The sequence below is a fragment of the Pleurodeles waltl genome, chromosome 2_1 (assembly GCF_031143425.1).
Source record: "Pleurodeles waltl isolate 20211129_DDA chromosome 2_1, aPleWal1.hap1.20221129, whole genome shotgun sequence".
NCBI lineage: Eukaryota > Metazoa > Chordata > Amphibia > Caudata > Salamandridae > Pleurodeles > Pleurodeles waltl.
This window is the reverse complement of record NC_090438.1, coordinates 687,151,616-687,172,088: the sequence shown is the minus strand read 5'-3', so window position 1 is coordinate 687,172,088 and position 20,473 is coordinate 687,151,616. Positions and strand designations below refer to the sequence as shown.

At 40.9% G+C, this 20,473-nt stretch overlaps 1 protein-coding gene across 6 annotated transcripts in view; it reads right to left on the bottom strand.

Annotated features, from left to right (window-relative positions):
* Positions 1-20,473, bottom strand: part of GRB10 (growth factor receptor bound protein 10) — a 573,160-nt gene that overhangs the window by 270,031 nt on the left and 282,656 nt on the right. For all 6 annotated transcript variants that reach the window (XR_011199846.1, XM_069216800.1, XM_069216783.1 and 3 more), the window contains one exon: positions 17,837-18,053. Coding sequence is in view for 5 of the 6 variants with exons in the window: in XM_069216800.1 (XP_069072901.1) it covers positions 17,837-18,053 (217 nt within the window). In the remaining variant the exon portion in view is untranslated. The remainder of the gene's footprint in view (positions 1-17,836; positions 18,054-20,473) is intronic.

The following is a 20,473-nucleotide window of genomic DNA, read 5'->3' as shown; positions in this document are numbered from 1 at the left end:
ATTTTAAAATATACTTTGCCATGGCGGTAGTTAGCATATGCCAACTGCTTACATTTCTAAATGCAGTGGCTGAGCTGGCCCTGATATGTAAGCAGTTGGTGTAACTAATGGAATCTTATTGCACTGTCTTTGTACGAGATATTCACATAAGCAACATGTTTTTCGACAATCTAAGGGTTTAGGGTGTACAAAACAGGTAGGAGGGAGTGGTGACCCACTGGATGCCTTTGAAGTAACAGTCAAGAAATTGGAAAAATATTTTGATAAAAGGAGAAGAGCAATCCTGAACAATCAAATTGTTTGCGCTTGTTACAGAAAAAAGAAAATGTTAAATGGTCATGGAGCAGCATTCAGGGATAAGTAGAATGTGTGTGAATTTCGTGTGTAGATGCAAAAAAACACTGCCTTAACAAGAAAAGACTTGCATGTGAACGTCATTTGGAGACTACAGTTGCTGAAGGAGTAGAGCACAATGCTCATTGCTTGAGCAAGATCTCCTGGTGAACAGTAGGCGTGTGAACTGAAAGATGCTGAAGACAAATGAGAACGAAAAATCCCAGTATGCTGGACTAGGAACAAGAACTTGACACCAACATGAGGCGTTCCATTATGGAAATATAGGCTAATAGTACTGTTTGCCTTTCCAGGAGCTTGCTGTAGAGGAAAAGCTCTAAGTGTGTATAAGAAGTTTGCTAGCTAAAGTATCACTGATAGTGAATGCCTGATGTTTGTAAAAGGACACACTGCAAACGATGGCCAGCGTACTCTGGAGTTACTGCAAAGATAGTGTTAAAGGACATATGTTCACCTTAACCTTGGTTGGCAATAGATTATTTGGGTGATATGCTGTGTCAACTTAAGGAAACTGACAGGAGGCCTCTGAGGGCAACAAAGATCCATCCAATTCTACTGGGGAAAAAAAGATCTGAATTTTATTCAAAGGAAGCCTACCATCAGAAACTTACATGTTAATAGTGTGTAAGCTTTAAAGGGGGGGGGGGGGGGGGGGGGGGGAACAGCAAAGGGAGATTGTTATAACGTTTTTAATGCTAAATATTTTTACCCTATCAAAGTAGTTCCCAGTTCTTTTGGCAAAAAGCACAGGAAGTGACAGTGATGTATGTACAGAACTTTACTACTCAGAAGTTAGGATTTGAAAAACTGAGCAATGGATTATTCTGAACAATGCCATTTTGCCATTTATACTTGACTAAATGATCAACTTCCAAGTAAACTTTGGTAAGCAGGTTTTTCTAAAGTCTTCTAGAGACTGTTGTACTTGCATGACTTCCTCATCTGGCATTTTGTTAAGACCGGTCTTAAGTAATGACTATTTCTTGGTTCATGCTTGAATAGCTGTTAATTCTCTGCTCATGCACGTGGGGAACCCCTCTAAATTCTTACAGCATAAAAAGACACTGTCAATCCACCCTTGTGAGGATGGGTCAAGGACTGTGTTAAACCTCAATTTTATGAAGCAGTGTGTCCCGAGACAAGGCACCACATAACATAGAAAAATATTATCAATTAAGGAGTGCCGGACTTAATACTAAAGTTCTATGGCAAACTGGAATATTTAGTAGGATTTATTACAAACATTCAAAGATGCAATACTGAAGCTGTAAATGAAAGTACATAAATTCATTGCCACGAAGGCTCTAAGTAAGAAGGCAATAAACAAACAAAATCAGAAAAATGATAAACCCCAAATGAGCAGCAAAATCAGTAAGAAATAGGACTGCATCTCTATTAGTATCATAAATGTATCTGCAGAATTCTGTCTCACCCCCAAAATTGAGGGTTCATAAGAATCTTCTCCTACAACAAACTGCAAATTTATCATGGTGTGAGCAAAAGAAATACAATTGACAAATCAGTACACATAACTATTAAACATCATACTGTTTTACCATCAAGCACTATCCCAACTACATGAATACTGATTTAGCCCACTTGATGCTAATATAATCGGGAGATGGCAGAACAAACTAGTTATACAAGTAAATTACTGTGAATGAATGTACTACAGCAAGCAGACGGAAGAGAGCTTGAACAACTGCAACATTTACTGAGCCCATGCTGGAAAAATGTTCTCCGAGAATAGTGAGAACATCATCAATTGAAATAAACAAACTTCACTTTACTGGAGTGTGCAGCAGAAATAAACAGTAAACTTGCAGGGTGAGATCAATTTTAAACAAGATGGCATCGAGGTCTGAGGCCTGGTTACCATAAGCCAGGAAGGCACTTTGACAGGTCATAGTAAATTCATTTCAACAGCAACATCAGATAAGTATACACATGTAAATTGAAGTCTAGATGCATATTCTGCACATCGCTAATAGTGCACAGTTTAACAAATGTGCAAAAACTACCACCTGCATGCATTGTGAGAAAGTTCCTGGATTCAGCAGCTGTTGAAAATAAAGCAAGGAGCACACAGCATCATGTGGGCTCTTATCTTGATAACGAACTTCCACTTGTAAGATGTCAACTGCTCATAGTGCAATGAATATTTTAGCAACCATTCCCTATTGGGATATCAAATGTTCCTCTTTCTAGTATGTGGATATTGTGCCAAAGTTTTATGGATTTAGAAGTATTTGCTGCTGCTGAAAATGCAAATTAGGGTTTTACAAAAATTAAAATGTTCATACTTTTTGGATGCAGTGCTTGCAGTCCCCCTCGTCTTAACAGCCAAAACGACTATGACTGCAGAGGACTAATACAGCGTGCCTGGCAATGCTAGATGGGTCTTTCCACAAAACCCGAGAGCCAAGGAGGGGTTATTTTGGCATCAAATAATTTTTGAGTTTGAAGTTTCAAGGGCCAGGATCTAGGGCTTGCTATTAGGTTAAAGGCTTTTGCCTAAGAGCACATTATTGTTCACAGATTTAACACCCTGATGGATCTGTTCGGACATTCAATACTGCTGTGCTTTGACAAAGAGAACAAGTCGCTATGCAAGGTTTTCTTCCTTTGTGTTATGTTTTACTAATATATGAAAGTAATAAAACGGTTTAAAAACTTTAACATTTTGGTTAAGAAATTGATTGCGAAAACCAAATTTACACGTTAGAAAATACAAGGATTAAAAAAAAAAATTCCAACTGTAAATTTGAGATGCTCAAGAATTTGTATTCATGAACTAAACAGGATTCTGCAGGATTAACATTTCAAGACCCTCCACATGCAGTGATCCTACTAAATGCTGTATCAACATGATCACCTGGTGTGATTGTGGACACTGCATTCTGGCAGCCTTCAGTGCAAGCTTCTTGTAAGAAGGAGTAACAGTAACAAAGTGGCTGAAAATCAGAGCACAAGTTACAAGGACCTACTCAGGATGCAGACAATTAATTATGTGTTGCTGTAGGCCCACAAACAGAAATGTCCTCCGCTAGTGTGTCTCTGCATGCCAAAGTACCACTTTTTTTGTAGAGGTGCTGTTATCAAACACCAGACAGGCAGGGAAGCATAACAATACTCCTACCTGGATAGAGCACGCAAAACACAGTCGCTCCCTCTGAGGGTGGGGATGCTGGCTCTGGCTTCATGCAAGGAACTGGCTAAGGCTTTGGGGGCCCCCGAGCTCCCCTCACCCTGGTGGTTTGTGGGTGTCCTGGGTGGGCCACAGGGCACCCACATACAATTAAATGTACACCCCGGGGCACTAGGTTCTGGAAGGTGGGGCCGCAGAGCACCCCCACTTTAAAAAAATTTTTTTTGCCCCAGGGCCTTTTAAAGTTGAGGAAGGGGGCTGCAGCTCCCTCCCCTTTATTAAATTGCGGCCATGGGGGATGGGGTGTTTGGGGCCTCGAGACACTCTCTCCATAGAACTTAGCCCTGGGGAATAGGGTCCTTTGGGGCCAAGGAGACTTGAAGAAGGGGACTGCATACAATCAGGATGCCGAGATTGGTCTTTGTATGTACCTGGGGGATTTCCCATCGAAGATGGCTAGAACCTGGAGTTACAGTCAGTACAGCATTTAGGTAGGAGTCAAGTTTGAGAGAAATTCAGTTTTTAAAAACTTTGATGAAAGGGTGAGTGTCCTACAGCATATGAAATGGAGTATTAAGGTAATTATTATCAGTGATCTGGAGCACACAAAGAATTTTCATATACACATTTATACTGTGTTGATGAATAGCTAGGCAAGCCATATACCATGAAACAGAAATCGGAGATAGCACAGCCCTCTGGTAAGCACCACAGAGGGTTTTTGTGAGGGGACTTTGGACAGTCAGTGTCTGTTTAGACCGAAAAGATATTTGCCATGCAAGAGCATGCCCTGATCATTGTGCTGCAAATGAGTTCATGATGAACTGGGTCTAATGCAGCAGACGGATCAAGTAATACTGTACCAACACTACTGTTGTCTTCAGTCTTTCACAGATCGTCCACTATGGAGGTAAGCGTCTCAATGCTCATACTGAGCATAAAGCCTGCCCGTTTGCCATGGAGAATGGTATTTGATTCCACAAAAGTGGTGGCTTTCTCCTGTAGCTTGTATAATCATGGGAGAAGGGAAACTGGGCACAATTTGGAAGTCAACTAGTCCCGCACGGCATCTACTAGAGGGTATGAACCACAGCTATTTTGCAAGCAATAGTGACAACTATTGATATTAGAAAGGCATTCTGGCAAGTTAGCAATGGCAGGGGCAACAGCTTGTTTTTGTTTTACTGTTTTGAGAACGTTACTGGGACAGATGTTCAAGGGTTATCCTGAAACACTACCGTGACTGATCAGATTTATACAACTGGTCATGAATGAGGGGGTGAAACTAGAAATATAGCCTTAAAGGGGCCGGACGAGGCTTTGAGCAGATGGTTTCAGAGGGGATTTGTCTTTAATCCTTGTAACGTTTCTGAAAGCCTTCAGACAGCAGGTTTATTATGTTTGCTTGAGAGAGATAAAATTACTAATAGCTGTTGGAATAGTTAATCTTTAACTGCATTCGAGGAATTTTCAGCAGTTGATAGTCTGTAAGAGTAGAAACTATTTGCTTAGCTTTTTAAGATAAACGACTATCAGAAATATTGTAATTGTTATGCTAATTCCTTTCTTGCTAACAGACATATTTTTCCCCCCAACTTGAGTATTTAATTTACAGGAGAAGAGTTTTTATTTTAGATTAATGGAATTATTCTCAGATTATCAGGGCTACTTGCAAAAAGTATTACTTTTATTATGGACTCCAATTATGGTTTCAATGCCTCCAACGGAGAGTTTGATAATATGCCAGAGTTTGACCGGAGGAACTGCAGACCATTTACAAGAGGTTGTGGCCGTCTTGTTTATCTTTACTGGGTCTATTAGAATTAGCAAATCATACTTCAAAATGGAGACACTTACCTGATCATACTAAATCAGTAGCTTGTAGGAATGACATAATATTGGGACTGGTAAAACTAGGACATCAGCATGTGGTCAGCATAGTGAGTAGATATAGTAACCACCTGTCTAAGCTGCAGTAACTGCAAGCTGTTGAGAATCTTCTTGAATAGGGACATTATTAAAATAGACTGCCAATTCATTAACACCCACGATCACCCCTGCTCCCCGTATCACAAATTTGTCACAGGGGATTGGTGCTTGAATACATAATTCTTCTAAAACGTCAAAATAGGACTTCAAGACAGGTGGTCAGTATGTTAAAATTGAACTAAAGTATTTCACAGAAAGTTCAAAGTATCACCTGAAGCGGCATCTTAGATATTGGCCAGAATGACTGCACAGATTCAGGTACATTACCTATTAGGGCTATCTGCTACATTTATTTCTCTACTTCTAGAGGAAATGGTCTCTAGCTATGCAGTCCATACACTGCACTACTTTGTAAAGCCCTGCTCACCCCCTGCATTTCTTGACCAGTCCCTGGCCAAAATGCAGTTTAAAGGCCTGGCTGTAAACAGTGAGATTCCATGCTGCAGGGTCCGGAGAACCTCCTGACCACAAGACTAATTCAATTATAAGAAATCTTAGTAGCACTGAGGTTACCACACATTAACTGATATGATAATTGGGTCTCGCAAATGGCTACATTCTGTACCTGGTTAACACACCATGCACTGCAGAGAGGAGCATATCTTCACCCATGTGGAATATGTTACTTACCCTGCAGACAACAGTTCGAGCCATGTAGTGCTGTAGATTCACATGCTATGCATTCTCCTGTCATCTAGTGTTAAGTTCTGACATGTACAACTTGTTTTCGTCGCACAAGCCTTTTGAGTCACAAGGTATATTGACTCCTCCCTCAAACAGTATTGCGCATGAACATAGGCGCTATAGTTAGATTATTTTCCTGCTCAGTGGGCGTAGGATAAATGAAGCATATAGATGTTTATGTAATAAGAAAGTAAATGAAGTACGGTATCTGCAACAACCAAGGGCTTCCAGGGAGGAGGATGGCACGTGTGAATTTGCTGCAGTACATGCCATGAATAGATGTCTACAGAGTAACATTATGTTCGTGGCATGTGTAGCTGTAGCTGCACATTCTATGAATAGACTAGAAAGCAGTTTCCCTCAAAGGCTGTGTCTAGATGGTGGATGTTGCAGAAGACTGGAAAAGCATACGCAAGACAGCTTGTCCCACCAGGGCTTGCTGCTTTTGTAGGACATCCACACAAACGTGTTTAGTAACAATGAACATTGTGAACCAAATAGCAGCTTTACATATATCAGCAATTGGAATGTTGCCTAAAGACTCCAGTGAAGTTTTTTTTTTTTTTTTTTTTTTAAGGAGTAGACTGTGGCTTTGGAGGTGTTCAGAGCTGGCTTTTGCATAGCAGGTCTGAATACATTTTACTAGCCAGCAATTGATTCCTTGTTTTGAAACAGTTCCTTTATATGGTTTAGAAAGGGCCACAAATAATTGTTGTTTTGTGAAATGGTTGTGTAATATCAATATAGTACGTAAGGGCTCTTAACATCTAGCACCCGCTCTGCTCTACGGTTTGAGCAAGGTGAAAAGATATCACACCACCTTTGGGAGGCATTTTGGATTAGTCCTGAGGACTACCTTGTCAGAATGTACTTAAAAAGAAGTTATTCTAAAGTCAAGGCCTGAATCTCACTTACACATGACAGGAGGCAATAGTGACTAAGTAATTTTCTATGACAGAATTTGTCAAGGATTAGAATAAAGGGACTTAAAGGGGGGGGGGGGTATTAATCTTCTGGAGACTATATTACGATTCCAGAATGGCACTGGAAGTAGCCTGGGAGAGATGACTTTTCAGCCCCTCAATGAAAGATTTAGTTACAGGGACCCTGAAGATGGAGCATTGTTTCCTGTTTTGCAAGCATGCTGCCACTGCAGGCAAACTTAGACGAATAAATGTGTAGGCCAGCCCTGAGTGTTAAAAGTAAAAAAAAAAAAAAAGTAGCAGACAATGTCCAGTACTTCTGGTTTTAGTGTACTGATGTTCTTGGGAAGGCAGTAGTGGAAACATCTTTTCGACTTTGCAGCATAACAGGTCCTCGTGGTGTATTGACAGTCCTCCCTGAGGATATCCATGCAATCAGCAGTAAACTTGTATACCCAAACTCTAGGATTTCAGGATCCAAATCGCTAGGTTGAGTTGTTTGGGACTGGATTGTCTTAAGTTCCCAAATTTTGTGTGAGGAGGTCCAGCCTGTTTGGGAACTTCTGGTGAGGGACTACAGAGAGCTCAAGAGAGCAGTGAACCTAGAATCAATGTGAGGGAGGCTTGCTTACCAAATATGGAAGCAGTGGGAGAGGTACAAAAGTGTAGGCAAATATTCCAGACCAGTTCATCAATAGTGCATTTCCCTTGGACTACGGGTGTAGGAACCTGGAGTGGAAGCTCTAGCATTTTGCGTTTCCGGCATTGGGACAGGTCTATGTTGGGAAACAGTAAACGTTGGAAGTACAGGAATAGGATTTGAGGGTGGAGTTCCCAATCGTGGAATTTTTGCTGCATCCTGCTGAGCAGATCTGTAAATCATTGTCCACTCCTGGTAGATACTCCACTGAAAGATTAACTGAGATGTATTGCCCAATGCCAATGCTTTGCGCTTATATGGAGAGTTGGCCCTCTGTTTTTAAAAGTACTACATGGAAGTCATGTTTGTTTTGATAAGGACCGTTTTATGATGAATGTGGCAGCTGAAGTGCTAATTACGGGGAGAGGGCTTTGCCAGTTCTAAGCCTTGATCGTTGGGTCCAGGAGGTACCACTCCACTGTAAGAGTAATAAGACCCCCTCGGTGATGGGGTTGTGGTGGTGGAGCAGAAGGAGGAGTTGGTGGAGGAGGGTAAGCAGCTGTCTGTTGAAGAAAGCTTGTACCCCTATCACGTCTCTTTCTGCTTAAGTGATGGGGCCACCATTGTTATCTGTTCTTCAAAGGTAAGCTGCCTCTTTTGAGGTGGGGTCTGCTGGAACTGAGGTGGAGACTTGGTGATGATTTTGCCTGAGTGAGGATAAATACACAGGTGTCATTGTTGAGAGTCCCGCTCCTCCTGCAGGCATTGAAGGATAGGCTGCTACATCTTTCAAAGTCACTTTCGAGCCAGAAGCATATTTCAGCTCCGAAGTGGTTTTCCCCATTGGTGGCTGCATAGGCTCCAGCTTTTAGCTTAACCAGGAGCATAAAGTGCTTTACAATGTCTATGTGTGCTTCAGCTCTGAAGTGCCTCTCTGTGTTTGGCACCAATACTGCATAAAGATGTCATCTGCATCAAGGAAGGTTTGCTTTTGAGGTGTTGACTGTGCAGGAGTAAGGCACTATGTTGGCTAACGGGCTCTAGGTCAGTGCAGGCCATGGGTCGAAAGCAGGGGCGGTCTGGTTAACTGGAAATTAGGGCCCAAACCCAGACATAAAACCTCCCCCTCACAGCCAAAGCTGCCATGTTTGGGTGTGGTACTATGTGTGGACCCCTTGTGTCTGAGCCACCTGAGGCTCTGTGTCTTCAGATAGCAAATTTGGTTCCAGGCTGAACACAGTTACTTGGCCAGCATCTATTTTCTCTTCACATTTCTCGTGTTCAATGCCTTGTTCGAAGATATCAGGATCTCCTCATCCCTTTGTTGCTCCACTGCACGTTGTACAATGGGTCGGTCATGACTGGATGGTTTTCTTGGACCTTAACAAGGCAGGCAGAGTAGGAAGCCTTACTGTGGTTTGGGGAAAAGCAGAGATTGAAGGCTGCGTGCTGGTCTGTCAATTAGTAATTTGAGTAGCCTGGTAGACAGTTACTAAAAAGTGTCTTTTCCATTCTACTGATCATTCTCGAAGGTGAGCAACAAGGGAACCCCGGCCAGGTTTGATGCCTGGCCGAGGAGATCACTCAATGCTGAGCAGTTGACTCGAGATGCAGAGATTTTTGTTTGAAATATCAAACTGAGAAACATGGTTCCCTGACAAAGTTGCCATGCAGCATCAACTCAGACTCCAAGAAGCACTTCTGAACCCAATGGCCAAAGAAAACAATTCAACTATGGGGTCAATGTTAATGCACAATATGTCCCAAGGGAGGAGTTGTGATTCAAAAGACTTCTTAGAACAAAAACAAGTTGTACACATCTAAGCCCAACATTAGATGACAGGAGTATGCATAGCATGTGCATCTATAGCTACACATGCCACAAACATTTAGTTTCTGCTTCTTGAGTACTGAAGAGCAAATGTAGTGATCAAAAGCTTTGAGACTTTTTTGAAAAATGTATGGACTCAGTATTCTGGCATTTCAACTTCTGTGCGGTCAATGGGGTAACATACCATAAACAAATCATCCCATCCAACCATAAAAGTCTTGCACAAGCTTCTGAAGGAAGTCATTGAGCAAATAGCACGTCCAGCCTTGGCCAGTCTGAAAAGGTAAAGCTGGAGTCAAGGCACAGAAAGCTGCAACTTCCACATACAGCCACAGGACACTGCATAACTACTATAGTTCCAACTATTACTGAGGAGTAAGTGCTTAGAGAGCAGCTATTCAGATAAGAACCCGATACTGGAAATCCCATCTTCTAATGTTGTGTGATTATTTCCATGAAGGTTTGCCTTTCGTTGACTTAAGCTGGACAAATTGTGTATGTTAATCATGTGCGCTGTAGAAAAGCAGAGTGTTCAAATTCGATTCAGCAATAGCAATCTGTTTCAGGTAGTTAAGTGATTTGTTGTGTTAAGGGCGTCTTAGAGAACAAGCATAGGTCCTGCCTTTGGAAAAGCAGCATGGCTAAATAATTTTTAAAAAGGCTTTCATGCAGCCGGCTGCATCATTTTGAGGGTGAGCGCACCACACATACACCCACAAAAAGATGTACCTGCTTTTTTTGTTTTTTATTATTAGAGACAGTTCGGAGTTTGCAGGAAAAAAGCACAAAAGGATTTTTGTTTTAAACAAGGGTGAGGAGAGCAACATGATGGGTAGGCAGAAACAATACAGGGTGAAAAGCTGGAGTGTGTAGATCAACAAACAGTGGGCAGAAGCCTCACAATGTGCATGTGGGGTTGGAAGCAACAGGACACAGGTGGAAACAAAACAGGGGCGTGGGTGGGGGGGGAAGCAGATGCCAGCTAAGTGAGGCGCAGGGGGGGAAACAAGCTAAAGTGTGAAACTTGGAGCAGGCAGGGGAGAAGCACACTGCTAAGAAAGCAAATGGGTGGGGGACGTGCAAGAGGGCAAGTGCAACATAGAAGGAGACGGGAAAGGCACACGGTGACAGAGTGCAAGGGCAGTTAAGCATGTGGGGGCGACTGCTGAAAAACTCAAAACACTCATGGAGTACTTGACCCAAAAGAAAAAAAAGTAGTGCTTGAAAAGCAAGCAATGTACACAGCAGCTAGTGAATCAAAAGATGGTAAAAAAGCTGTGCTACATGGGAGGGACAAAAGATTGACAAGCTGAGACTCAAAAAAGTAGCAGGCAAATGTGTGACAGGAAGTCAATCAACGGTAATCAATGGGCAGGCTCCAAGTCCCTGTATGTTTTTGGTAAACACACGTCTCACAGAAGGTAGTGAATAGGCTGTCGAGTAGGAGAGACCTATTTAAAAAGGAGAGGTTAAGGATGACAGACCCAGAATTCCTGATCAGTTACCAAAGGAATTTTCAAATAGATAATCACTTTTCAAATAAAATTTGGTTGCGGGTGCACTGACAATTTTGGTCCCTTTCTTCATACCTACGAAATAAGTTTTTAGAGCACATTGAGAGCTATGTATTAGTGCAAACCTTGCATCAGTATCTCAATGCATCCTGAAAATATAGTAAAAATGACATTTTTGAACAAGTTTTCACTGAATTATCGCATTTCTCATCTGAAAAACCAGAAACAAACCCAGGGAATGATGCTCTGAACATGCGTGGCTTTTCGTCAGGAATGTAGTCTGCACAATCAAATATGCAATAACAGTGGACAACATTAAACTGTGGCAAAGCTTTTATTATGCATCATTCGCTTGATGGGAAATTCAGGGTTACAAGGAAAGTATTTAAAAAAAAAAAAAAAAGAAGAAAAAAAATCTAAATCTGGATGATCAAAGAAATCTATTGATGCAAGCCATAGCTCCCTTTCCATGACTGACTAGGAGAACATGAAAAGCAGGTTTTTGTTTATTTCAGTCTCCCTTGTGTAGACCATATCCCCTCCAAGACCTGACCAGCAACTCTGTTCATTTCAGTCTCAAGAACAGGGAAGGGGGGGGGGGGGGGGGGGGTTGGGGGGGGTAATGGGGTTTCAGTGGTACAGGGTGTCTACTGGCGATAAATCGGGTGCAGTGAATATAGGAAAACATCTGAAAGTGAAGTGCTTGTTTAGGATAGAGGAAATCTACAATAACCATATATTTAACATCCACACATCCTACGTTTTCTAATGCTTTCAGGGCATTCTTGGTACGAAAAGATGTGGTTACTTCTGCACAAGTCACACCACCAACTTACCCATGTGTAGTTTTCGAAATGTCTGGTCATGTTTCCCTAGGTATTGGCAGACCCTGGGCCTAAATAACAGATACACATAACCCAAAAAAACCTGTTTCAGGGATATTACTTGAGCTCTTCACTATCTCATTGTTCTAGCTTTCTATTTTTGCTGTACCATTAACTGGAGCAGTGTCGATGGTATGATATTAGATTATGTCATCTACCCGACTTTCTTTTATTTCTCCCTTCCTATTCAAACTCTGCATTAGCAAAAACAATATCTAAAAATGTCACCAGAATTACCTCGGTCATTAGTAATCCAGAATTAAAAGCAGAAGAAATTATGCCACACCCCCATCTCAGATCTGTAGGAACGTTTTTAAAATACGTAGGTTATTAACCCTCTAGCTTGTATTCAGAGTTCTCATTATTAAGTGACGGATTATTAACAGTGATAAAAACAAATAAACCACAGTTCAATTGTTGGCTCTGGACTATTAAACTACAAACACTACACATCTAGAGTCAGCAGAATTGCATAGACTGATCGATATTTCTGATATATATATATATATATATAAAAAACACACACACACACACTTAAAACAAAAGGTTACGGAGATGTAATAGTTAGGCTCATATTTTAAACCAAACCATAGAAATTCAAGTTATAGTTGGAGTTCTCAAGTAAATAACTTGTGCCATAAGGTAACAATAACTCGCCCCTGCCATGCAGTTTTTTGCAAAATGTTTTACTGCAACTATTACATTGATATTATCAATGATGTTACCAAAGATATCATGAGTGCTGTAATTTGTGGGGTAATTAGCAGTGCATGGCAAGGGCGCAAGTTATATTTTCTTTTGGGGTGGAGCCTCTAGGGGGTGGCACAGCTTCCACATTGATTTTCTTCAATGCCCCGCAGAGGTGGTGGTCCCTGGAGCAGTGGGAGTGTGACAGGCAGGCCATCCCTGCAGTGATATAAATGATTAACACATAAATGCCCCCAGGACTTGGCCCACACAGGGGCTTTATTTAAAAAAAAAAAAAAAAAAACTTTTACAAAATCAAAATATTCTAATTTACCCCAGATCCTACGTTAAAACAAGTCCCGCTGTCTAACAGAGCTTTCAACTCTGTCCCCTGCACGGGTTAAATGCTCCAGGAAGCACGGTAGCAGACCTTCACACTGAGCTTTAGGGGTTTGAGTCCAGCTGGACTAATTTCCTTTTTTTTTTTATACAAATGTATTTAAAATAACGTATACATTTTTTTGTTTTAAATTGAACACATCTCATATCAAAGCCTAAAAAAAAAAAAAAAAAAACCTCTTTCCCCTCTCACTTTCTCTCCCTCAATCAATTTGTCCAACTCAGACACTTAGACACCCATTCACACTCACTCACAGACCCACTCACACCCTCTTGCACCCACTAAGACCCACAGACGCACCCACTAAAACACTGATGTCCACACACACACACACACACACACACACTCATACCCAAACAAACAATCTGACAGCAACTCTCTCTAGATACACCCTCTCACATCTATTCTCATACCCATAAAGGCTGCGGCCAACTCGCGCCGCGCACGACCAAAGGCCAGTGTACAGCATAGGGTTGAGTGGTTAGGGGGAAGGCTGTCGTGCTTGGCTGTAGGCCAGATCTTGCAGGCAACCTCCTCTGCGCATGGGTGAAGGCTGTGCATGGTACAAGTTTGGGTGCTTATAGGGAGGAGGCCTCAGGGCCTGGCCTGTGACAAACCGCCGCCGCACACTGCTGAAGGCAGCGCGCGACGGTGGTTGGATTACCTTATAGTAATGAAAATTGCTATACATTAAATAACAGAAATTCACCCAAAAAAAGGTAAGAGGGACGTTCTAGTTAGGAAACAGATTTTAAAAAAGCCATAAAAATTCACTGAAAAAAATAATAAAACAGCGATTAGAGGGACCTTATGATTAGGCTCACATTTCAAGCATACAAAATCATAGAAATTCCGCAGTTATAGTTATAGTTACCTCAAGTAACTCTAACTTGTGCCCTAAGGATATTATAGCTCGCGCCCTCGCCATGCACTGCTAGCTACCCCACAAATTACAGCACCCATGACATCTTTGGTAACATGCTTGATGATATCAATGTAATATCTGCAGTAAAAAAAAATAAAAAAAAATTAGGAAAACACTGCATGGCGGGGCACAAGTTCTAGTTACTTTAGGGCACGAGTTAGTTACTTGATGTAACTAACTGCTGAATTTCTATGGTTTTGTATGCTTGAAATGTGAGCCTAACTATAATGTTCCTCTAACCTTTGTTTTTTTTCAGTGAAAACAATAATATACATACATATATATATATATGTGGTAGATTTGTAGTACAATGAGCATTTTTATTACAATAGTATTTTGTAGTGTTGGTGTTATTTCAATGTATATTAAGATATGGAGAGGTGTTATTTTTTTATTATGAATGAAATTTGTATGTCCACCCACTTGGGTTAAGAAGTCATGATGCACTAGTAGAACGAGGTCGTTTATGTATAACATCAGAAATGATATGTTATCCTCCAGGATAGTTACTTGTGAATGTATATGCCCACTTGGGCAGTACATGATACAATGGTAGTAATTGAGACATAGGTTTGAGTATTAAATATTTATATGAAATATTTTATAAAATATATTGGATTTTAACTTGATAAAATATATATGGATATTTCTACTCAAACGTCATGGAAATGAAATATTTAATATTTAGTATTTGGTATCTAATTGTAATATTTAATTGAGATATTTAAAAATTGAATTATTTTATAAATTTGCAATGGTGTATCAAATATTTATTTATTATATTTTCTACCAATTGTTTGAAGAGTAACATCATGAGAAGTAACTTTTAATAAGTCTTTTGATAATGTAAATCTTATGAGGGATATCAGTGTGATTTAAAAACTATTTAAAAATTATTTAACATTTATTACATGGTATTAAGATTGAATGTGCACTTTAAAGATGGCCACCACAAATACGTGTTCTTCTGTGGGTGTATTAGGATTTGTCGGTTTATTTTTATTTTTATTTTCACGCTTATCTTTATTTCTATGACCAACTTGGGCTGTATATATGTGAAGCACTTCATTTATGTGATGTCCATGAGTAAGGCTGTTGCCGAAACGCGTTGGATTTTGTGCTGAAATAAACTGAATTTTCATATTGGAGGTGTCCTGGTTCTCCTGATATTGGAAGGAGTGTTATAGGTTATATATATCAGGTCGACAAGCCTTTTGCGGCAAGAATTGTTCCCCATTTTGTTTCACTTGAAGTCACTGTTTTTTTAATGTCAACGATTAGTTTCCTTGAACATTACACATAAATGAACACTTGATGAATTATGACCTGGTCTACTTTTAAGATCTCTATAGCTTTCATGTTTTCCCAACAAAATGCAAATAGGGATAAAACGTAAAAGATGTTAGCCAGATGGGTCATGGAGTATATTTAGGGTAAGAAAAAACAACCCAAAAAAATGTCTAGCTTTTTTCAGGGGGCATGAACAGTTTCTTCCTATCAAAATGCTTCGCAACAAAAGAAGCATTCTGAAATGAGTGCGGTGTACAACAATCCTAGTTTCCCCCCCCCCCTTCCAATCTCCACCCCTTTCATTGCGTCTGCTAGTGGGGTCAGAGGAGTGGTGGGTATGGGAAGGCCTGGGTTGCTACTACCAACCTCATTCCCACCACATGCCCTCTAGAAAATGTAGATCGAGCCAGTTGGCAATAATAGTCCACAGCCACTTCCCCTAGCCCCACCCATCGGCTCAGTCCTTGGAGGAGCTACAGAACGGCTTCCAGGTTAATCCAATGCGTCAAATGCCTATTAATGACCTAGTCTAGAAGTGAGCACTAGGCCATCTCATTCAGGAGCTTGCCGCTGCCCATACGGGATCATAAAGTGGACTAAAAAAAAAAGTTTTTAAATAATGGAGGAGCCCTACGGCACATTGACAGGGCGTCCTGAAGATATCCTTTCATTAGGTTACATACATGTAAATAGGGCAACTACAAGGTAGGCTTGTGCCCTCCTCCTCAAAACTTGCAATAGATGTGATTTAACTCTTTAGATGGACTTGGGGACTCCATGCAGTTTCACCTACAATGCAGGAACTCTATTCAGACCGATTACATTTCAAAGTATGCAGGTATGGGCTTTTAACGAATAAGGTACATGTTCCTAAAGTAGCAATCTTAATGTAGCCTGAAAGCAACTGATGCTGCATGAGGTGGCAAAGCAGTTGTGAATGACCTTGTCCATAATGGCTAGGAGAGAGGGTTAGTACCACAATGAATGATAATGTAGAGCAGAAAATAATTCTTAATGGACCACTTCCCATTGGACGTGGCAGGGATAGTGTGAGATTCTGAGGAAGCACAGCTAGACTTTCTCTGCTTATGTCACACAAAGGACATTTAGGTAAATGGTTGTGTACTAAATCAACCGATTGAATGTTTGTCAGTCTTTGAATTGGTACAGAGACCAGAAGTAGGGAACACACAAATGTTTGATAACCAAAGTGTGCACCTGAGAAGCCAGATGAAATAAAAGGACAAGCTCCTGATGGAAACCAGTATTTGTAATCTGCAATACCTATATGTTCCAAAAATAATTCAGTGTTGGTCATGTGAGTTTAGTAAATCAAAGTGAGAATTGAACACAAGTGAAAATTGAACTTGCTATCTATGGTCATGTACTAAATTTGAAAACGTAAACTTCACTAGAAAGAGTAATTAGGATACTAGATGATAGACACTACAACAGATAACGGCTGTATTGTTTTTAAAAATCTTAAGCGTCCTCTGGTGTTCTGTTTGTATTACAAACTTGTTTATTCCCCCTTTCTTTTGCTGTGTCCAGTAACTGGAGAAGCATTGAGTATTTTTTTTTTTTTTTTTTTTTTTTTAAGTATAAAATTCCAATTGTGTGTTGTAATTATTTAGTTCTTTAGAAGCAAGTTTAACAGACTCTAGTCGGACTACTCCTTCCCTCATCGGACAACCGTTTCACATTGCGCTATTGTCTGTCTCTATGCTTTTTCAAGAATTAAGATGCACTGAAATCTGCATATTTATACTAGTCATCGGCAAACGCAATTCAGTACAGTCTGCTAGTCTCAGTTCTAAAATGAAGTTCTTTATTGTCTCTGCATTTTCTCGTCCTATGTATTAGTGTTGTAGAACCCTACATTAAGGCCAAAAACATACCGAAAAAAGCTAATCTATTTTGGAGTTAGTACAACTGTCTAGGAAGGCCATACCCAAGCAAAGTAGATCGCCAGGCACACAATGCAACACTGAGGAATGCTCCTAAACAAAAAACTTAAAGGACTTGCAACTACTTCTCACTACAAAGTATTATTCTAGGTGATGCTTAAAAATGTAGACTTAACTATCAAATGTACTGCATTACTAAGAAAGCCAGAGGAGTCACGTTTAACAGGGGTGAAGACACTATTTAATCCAAACCCTAGGTACCACGGAAAGGACCAGACTGGTGAGCAGACAAAATGCAACACTGACAGTTGTGCAAGGCACAATTAATAATACACAACTGATTGAAATGTTCACTCATTCAGGTTCATTTAGCATGGGCCCCAGGCTGTCATAGATACTTCCATTTTACGCAGATCAGCACTACCGAGGTTAACTGTAGGCGTTTGCCTTATGTACCACCAACCCCCTAACATGTATATTCTACATGGAAACATTAAAAACTAAATAGCTTGGTGGAAGACCATCTGATGGTCTGTACTCTGACAGTACCACACAACTTTCAAATGTGCAAAAGGTTATTGTGACTATTCTGGGGATAAGGATAATGTATGTACCTTTATGTAAATGGATATCAATATGCGCGTTTGGATGATACCATACCTGACTGCTAAAATGTGCACTGGTTGGGACCGCTGGACCTTCTGTTTCTGAGGCGTCTGTTGCAATGAACTTGTCCCTGAGGGTAGCAAATGGCTATTGTTATGTTGGCCATTCTGCAGGAGTGGTGCGTTTTCAGCCTGTGTACTGCAGACTGAATATAAACTTTCAAGTGAGGCATTCATATCATTTACTAGAGCTTCGAGGTCCACATCGTCATCTAGAAAAGATTGCAAAAAAGAAAGTATCAATATCTTTGTACCAGTAGACATACCATGTTTAACACATTAGCTCTAAAATACCAACCTGCATTACGTAGTTGATGCTAGATGAGAAAATAGGCAACAGCAAACCTATTAAGTTTATAATTACATCAGGGAAATGGGCAGACAAGATATTCTACGGACAACAGGTCAAGAACTGACCTGTGTAAAATGTATACCAGCCTACCCGAGTCAAGTGATCAATAAAAAAAGCAGACTGCAAGACTCCTTTGTGAACACCAAGACTTTAATTCCAATGAAATCCTTACAATCTTAAAGCACCATTATAAATGCACAAATAGACAATTAACAGTCAATTGTACAAGACATTTCACTAGTAACAACCACTTATGATTATTACTGTAGTCCAGTACTGATGAGAATTTACGGTGATCAATAACCAGGATCTGCTGACTGACGGGCTTCCTGCCAGGCTAGCAACCAAGCCCAACTGTAACCGGTATCTTGGTTGCCGACTACGCCTTAACCACCTTACATAATATATGTATCCGTTCCCTTAAACTGTACAGCAACTAGAGAAGACTATAAATAGGGGAGAGCCCATCTCAAAGGAGTTAATCAGCCCACTTCTATTTAGACCTTTAGCAGCTCTAAGAGGTCTGCATCATCCCCAAGGGAAGAGTTCACCCAGCTGCTGTGCAGGAGAAGACACCAACTGCTGTCTAAACTGCCCAGAAAACATCTACGGTGACCTGAGCCTGCCAAAGTGCCCCTTGTTGCTCCACAAGACTTTGAAATCACCAGTCTCATCCCATGCCCAGTAGATTGCCAAAGAGGTAGCTAGATGAGGCTTTCGGGTGAAGCTGCAGAATGAAAATCTACTGCCAAGCTGTGAATGTATTAGCAGAACACTCAGCTCATAACCATCTTTGCACAAGGTACCTAGAGCTGTGGGCATAATGTAGGAAAACAGTTGCAATATGTGTTCTTACAATAAAGAGCCTTTAATATAGCTTTCCCATGACAGTGGTGATAAAATGTTGAACAGTGGTTATAAATATATTGTGCTTATAATATATCATCTTTACAGCAAATGTATCCTACTGTACAGGCATCAGGATCACCCTTTACTCCCAATAGTAGGGATTCAAGTTGGCTTGTGCCTCAGACAGCACACATCTGAAACTTTACCTTTTTCTTCCCCAAAATAGGGGTGTGAATGAGCTGCTTCCAATTACAGGTGGGCTACTCCAGCCATTTCTGGGGGAGAGCTTGGATTTGAGTATGAGCACTCTGTGTGCAAGTGCAGAACCCCTTAAATGCACTACAAGTGCAGTATGAAAACCTCCACCAGGTTTCTGCCTTCCAGTTAAACAAGTAGCTACAACCACTGAACCACATCTGAAGAGCCCTGTGCCTGTATATTTGTGATCAGCAGATTTTGTTCAAGCTCATTAATTTCATAAAGACAGACAGACCTGGGTCTAAGCTGACAACGCAGGCATCCTTGCACCATAGTGCAAGGGTGTATGCGTTGAGGGGATTGATTATGTGCAGGAAGGAGACTTTCATGCACATAAGCAATCTACAATGGCGATTTGGCACTTGTGTGCGCTGCAGAATGCAGCACATATAGAAGTAGTAAATAGTCATTTCTGAATGATTAAGTATAAGAAGGCACACCTTCCTGCACAAACATTCATTCATGGCCTTTTGCTGTGTGTGTGCTGCATTAAGCAAAAACGAGGAGGACTAAAAGTATTTCTCCTTGTTGTGCGCTGCCACAAATGTACACCTTCTTGTCAATCCGGGGCAGCATCTAAAATATTGGGTATTGCAGTGGAACGCTCACAGTAACACCCATTGCATGCTTCTCTGCCACAGAAAACTGCATCTGAGGGGCCCATATTTACAAGATGGCATTAAGCCACAAAAAGTGGCTTAGAGCTGCTTTGTAAATGTGGTGCACTGCACAGCGCTACTGGAGCATCACAAAGTGATGCGCCGGTGGCGCTAGGGTCTTGTAAATCTGGCCCAGTGTGTGTGTTCTTCTCATTATGGCTTCCCATCTGTGGAATGTTTATGGAATGTCTGAGGTGCAGTATTGGTTTTACTGGCACAGCTGAGGAATATGATTCCAGTTTACATAAACAGTCTGTATTAAACAAACATGATACCCCTCTTGGTACTGGGGGCTAGGCATACATTTATTTCTCAGCTGATCTCTCTTGGCAGAGGATCTTTACTACAATATTCCTCTGAATGCCGTCGTCTTTCGAGGAAGGGCAGCAGTCCTTCGGCAGGCTGGCATGTCCATCAGCTGCTGCTCAATTAATGTGCTTGAACTGGAACAGGTGAGGAGGGAAAATGAGGACTTGGAGGCTCGTCCTGCAGGAGTAATGTGTGAATTATGGGA